Source organism: Colobus angolensis, unplaced genomic scaffold (assembly GCF_000951035.1).
Source record: "Colobus angolensis palliatus isolate OR3802 unplaced genomic scaffold, Cang.pa_1.0 Scaffold14, whole genome shotgun sequence".
Taxonomy (NCBI): Eukaryota; Metazoa; Chordata; class Mammalia; order Primates; family Cercopithecidae; genus Colobus; species Colobus angolensis.
This window is the reverse complement of record NW_012114488.1, coordinates 8662830-8667275: the sequence shown is the minus strand read 5'-3', so window position 1 is coordinate 8667275 and position 4446 is coordinate 8662830. Positions and strand designations below refer to the sequence as shown.

General features: G+C 55.4%; 1 protein-coding gene across 2 annotated transcripts in view; it reads left to right on the top strand.

Moving 5' to 3' along the window:
* The window catches only part of KIF25 (kinesin family member 25), a 17456-nt gene that overhangs the window by 12216 nt on the left and 794 nt on the right, over positions 1 to 4446 (top strand). The window contains exons 6-8 of one of the 2 annotated variants that reach the window (XM_011934930.1): positions 290 to 441; positions 2178 to 2360; positions 2779 to 2934. In XM_011934930.1, coding sequence (XP_011790320.1) covers positions 290 to 441; positions 2178 to 2360; positions 2779 to 2934 — 491 coding nt within the window. The remainder of the gene's footprint in view (positions 1 to 289; positions 442 to 2177; positions 2361 to 2778; positions 2935 to 4446) is intronic. The other variant, XM_011934931.1, reaches the window with a different exon arrangement.

Genomic DNA, 4446 nt, shown 5'->3' with positions numbered 1-4446 from the left:
CTGGAGGCTCTAATAAATAAAGGAATAGTTGATGTTGAAAAGGTTAGCAACCTCTGATTTTGTTCGGAAGCAGTCCATTATTTCAGGGTTAGCGATTAGAGATGCTATAGGTTGGTTAGGCCTCGAAAGGAAAAAGTTTGCTTTACCATGTTTTGTTGTGCCCAGGACTGGCTTTAGTCTCCCATTGGCATGTGTGGCTCATGTGAGAGGAGCCGAGGAGGCTTGGAAGTCACCTTGGGTAAGGGGGGGCCGCCTGCGCTGTGTTCCCCACTGCTTGCCTTGTCTGTAGGGCTGTCGACAGCGCCTCAAAACTGATGGAGCTCGTTCGTGGAGGTCTGCAGCTCAGAGCAAAGCACCCCACCCTAGTGCATGCGGATTCCTCCAGGTCCCACCTGATAATTACGGTGACTTTGACAACAGCTGCCAGCTCTGATAGTACTGGTAAGTCACCATTTGTGCTTGGTCAGTGGCAAGTAATAGAAAAACTCAGTTAAGGAGAAAAAAAAAAATCAGGCCGGGCGTAGTAGCTCACGCCTGTAATTCCAGCACTTTGGGAGACTGAGGTGGGTGGATCACCTGAGGTCAAGAGTTCGAGACCAGCCTGGCCAACATGGTGAAACCCTGTCTCTACTAAAAATACAAAAATTAGCTGAGCATGGTGGTACACACCTGTAATCCCAGTGACTCAGGAGGCTGAGGAGGGAGAATCGCTTGAACCCAGGAGGCAGAGGTTGCGGTGAGCCGAGATTGTGCCATTGCACTCCAGCCTGGGCAACAGAGCAAAAACTCTGTCAAAAAAAGAAGAAGAAAAATCAGTGTGCCTGCAGTATCCAAGGCCTTTCACGGGACCCAGCATGGGAATACCAGCCACACTTTTTCACTATCTGCATCCCAAACTGAAAAGGCCACTGGGATCACAGGCTGAGAAGAAAAAGTGAGAATGGGAGGGAGGAAAACACTCTGCTAAATAAAATATAATGCAGAGAGAAAAGCAGGGCACAATACATTTTGGAGTACATGCATGGTCATGGAAGAAACAATGAGTGTAGTTTCAATTTAAAACCAAAATTACAAACTATGCAGTAGATAAAATGATTACAGTTACGTAATGTATCAGAAAGAACACAAAGGCCTGTGAAGCCTGGGCTGCAGCTCTCAAACTTGAGCTGCATCCAATCCCCTGCAGCGGGTGGTGGGAACAAATAGCAGACACCACCCATGCTTAGGTTCAGCAGGGCTGGGACTGGACCCCAAATGTGTGTTTCTGCAAGAGCACGGCTCCAGGGACCACACCTGGAGAGCCACGGGTCTGGGGCCAGAACATGAGACCGTAGTCCCGTTGAAACCTGGTCTCAGTGGGTTGACACGGGAAGGGCCATTTCTCACTCGTATCGAGGGCCAGTGTGGCTGAACGTTCCCCATCCGTCTTGCTACCGTGGCACTTGAAACAAGTGACCTCCAAGGTTGCTCGGGCAACAGAAGGAGAGGTGACAGGGACGTGCTGACAGTAGCCCCTGGCAGCCCAGAGCAGGCCACAGCTGGGCACAGGGCCTTGTACCCGCAGGGGGCTGGCAAGGCACAGGTGCCTGATGTTTAGGGAGCACCAACAATCTCTACCAAAAACAGGGGAGGCATGGCTGCCCTTGGTGGTGGGAATAAGACTGGATTTCATGTCCTTAAAAAAAAATTGTATGTACTTTCTATGTTTTACACAGTGAGTAAATGTTATCTTGCTTTTTAAAAAACCCTAAGAAGTTTGTGTAGGAATAACACACTGCAAAGACATTTGCATTAAAATGAAGAGCCCTTTTGTTAGGATTTGTGTGGAAGATTATCAAACAGATTGTAGAATTTATTTCTAAAAGGGCTCATAGATTTTCTGACTGGGATTTTAATTAACGTCATTATCAAGTCTTTCTAAGAAGCATTATTTGATTTCCTTTGGGCCAATGAGGCATTAGTTCAACGTTCCACAGTGAAGAAAGCTGCTTTCTAACTTGCTGTGTTTTCCCCCCGAGAAGCCACTATCCCCTGGACCTCTGCTGAAATCCCACTTCTTACTGGGTGGGAGGTGTGGGCGGGAGGGCGCAGCTCAGAAGCTTCTCAGCCTTGACCGAGGCAAAGCACAGACTCATGGCTTCATACAACTGTTTTCCTCCTCGTCGCTCCCCTTGCAGCAGACCAAGCCTGCAGTGCTACCCTCCCCAGGGAACAAACAGAGGCAGGAAGGGCAGGAAGGAGCTGCAGAACTTCTCAAGGGGCCTCAGCTCCACAGCCGGTTCTGGGGGACCCCACAGGGCCTGCGGAGCAGGTGCAGGCCCGGCTGCAGCTGGTGGACTTGGCGGGCAGCGAGTGCATTGGTGAGCAGGGGCAGGCATTTCCCTCGGGGGTGGATGCTGCAGAAGCCTATGATCTGATGGAGCTGGGTGTGCAGCCAGGCAGCCCGGGAAGCTCTGGGTGGGCCGGGCGTTTCCCCCTCCACAGATGAGTTCCAAACCCCCATTACATTCTCGGGGGATTGGTTCTCTTACCCCAGCAACCCGAGAGTCGTGTTCCTCACACTGGCCCTCTGGGAAGAGAAAACCTGAGTTCCCAGCAGGAGCTCACTTTGAGCTGTGAGCAGAGCCATGAAAGACCCTCGCTCTAAAGCCTGTCCCGTCCATGGCCTCCCCTCTACTTGCCTGAAAGCCGCTCCTCCCAAGGAGCTGGTTTTGCTTTTCCTGCCTTCTTTCTTGGTGCAAATGGTGATGGTGCGTGGCGGTCCCTGTCCTGTCCCAGGTATGTCCGGGGTGACCAGGTCCGCCCTGAGGGAGACAGCGTGCATCAACCGCAGCCTTGCGGCCCTGGCAGACGTCCTGGGGGCTTTGTCGGAGCACCGCGGCCACGTCCCGTACCGGAACAGCAGGCTCACCCACCTCCTTCAGGATTGCCTCGGTAACCATTTTCCCCAAAATTCCCCAGGATGGGGCACCACGTGCCCCAGGACACATGCACACACGTCTGGCCTGCACAGCCTCGAGGGCCACCCATGTACCCCCTGCACCTCCTGTGCCCTCGCTGTGGCTAGCTGGCACTCCCACAGCACGGTGGTCATTCTCCTGTGCTGTCTCACCTCGGCCTGGTTGCTTGCTTGTTCGGTCTGTGTGTCACTTGCCTCCTGGTCAGGCTCAGTTTCTCAAGGGTGGCAGCCCTGGCCCCTGTCTTCACCAAGGGGTCTGCCAGGGCAGCTGAGGGCTCTCTAGGCTGCTGCTGTGTGTGTGGCATGGGTCCCTCCAGCTGTATGGGCCTGCTTAGGCCGCAAGTTCCTTGGGTCTTTTGGGGGCAGATGCCAGAAGCCTGGACGCAGCAGATTAAGCATCAGGGCCAGGTGGGGCACAGGTGGTCTCTGCAGAGTCATCCAGCTGTGGCTGGATCTGGGCTTTGCAGTTTGCAGGGAAGCTCAGTTAGTGCCCCCTCCCCCCATTCAGACTCCAGACCGGTTGACAGGGAGGACCCAAGGAAGCTTTGCTGCTGCAGGGTGGCCTCTGCCAGGGCTGGGCTTCCTGACTGAGGGTGCAGGCAGAGTCCCCCAGAGGTGGCCCTGGGCCCTGTAGACCCTGTCCTGAGAAATGGCCACCGCAGGACAGCAGGGGCACGTGGCCACCACAGTGGGGGCTCGTCCTTCCTGGGAGGGTCACCCTGGGAGGTGGTGGGGGGGCCGCTGCTGCTCGGGACTCGGGGAGGCCAGAATGTTCTAGACACTCTCCCTGTCTCTCATTGTGGGGTATTTCCCCCTCTCATGGCAAACTGGCTTCCTCCACATGGTGAATAACGGGGCTGTTCACAGAATCATATTTTTGGATTCTACCTCTAAGACAGAGACCACCTGGTACTCTTGGATTCCAAAGCTTGCAGCCCCAACCGAGAGACGGGGCAACCCAGGCTGGGTGCACAGCCCACCGTGATCTCAGGGGCGGCACCACAGGGCACACAGTGTCCGAGAGCCAGCAGTTCCCTCAGGGAGCCCCGGCCTTGGCCTCTGGGGTCTGCACTTTTCCTCCCCTTAGCTCTCCCTGCCTTCTCCGTTGGTTTTGGTTTCCATCTGTCCCGCTTAACCCTTGCTACGGGTCCTGAAGAAAAGGAAGAGACAGAATTCCCCCAGGAGGAGAAGTCCTGGGCACACAGCCCCTGCCCCAGTGCGGCCCGAGGGAGCCGCAGGGCTGTGAGCAGCAGGTGTGGGCATGAGGGAGCTCTGGAAAAAGCAGTCCCAGGGGGCCGAGCGCACCGCAGGTTCATGTGCAGACTCGCTGTAGGGCTGACTTCATGCCTCCCTCCCAATTCCCGGGACACAGGAGTGTGAGAAGGCCTGCAGCTTCCCCGGGCGAGGGGTGCTAGTGACCTGCTGCTGACCCTCCCGGACCCGGGCGAGGGGTGCTAGTGACCTGCTGCTGACCCTCCCGGACCCGG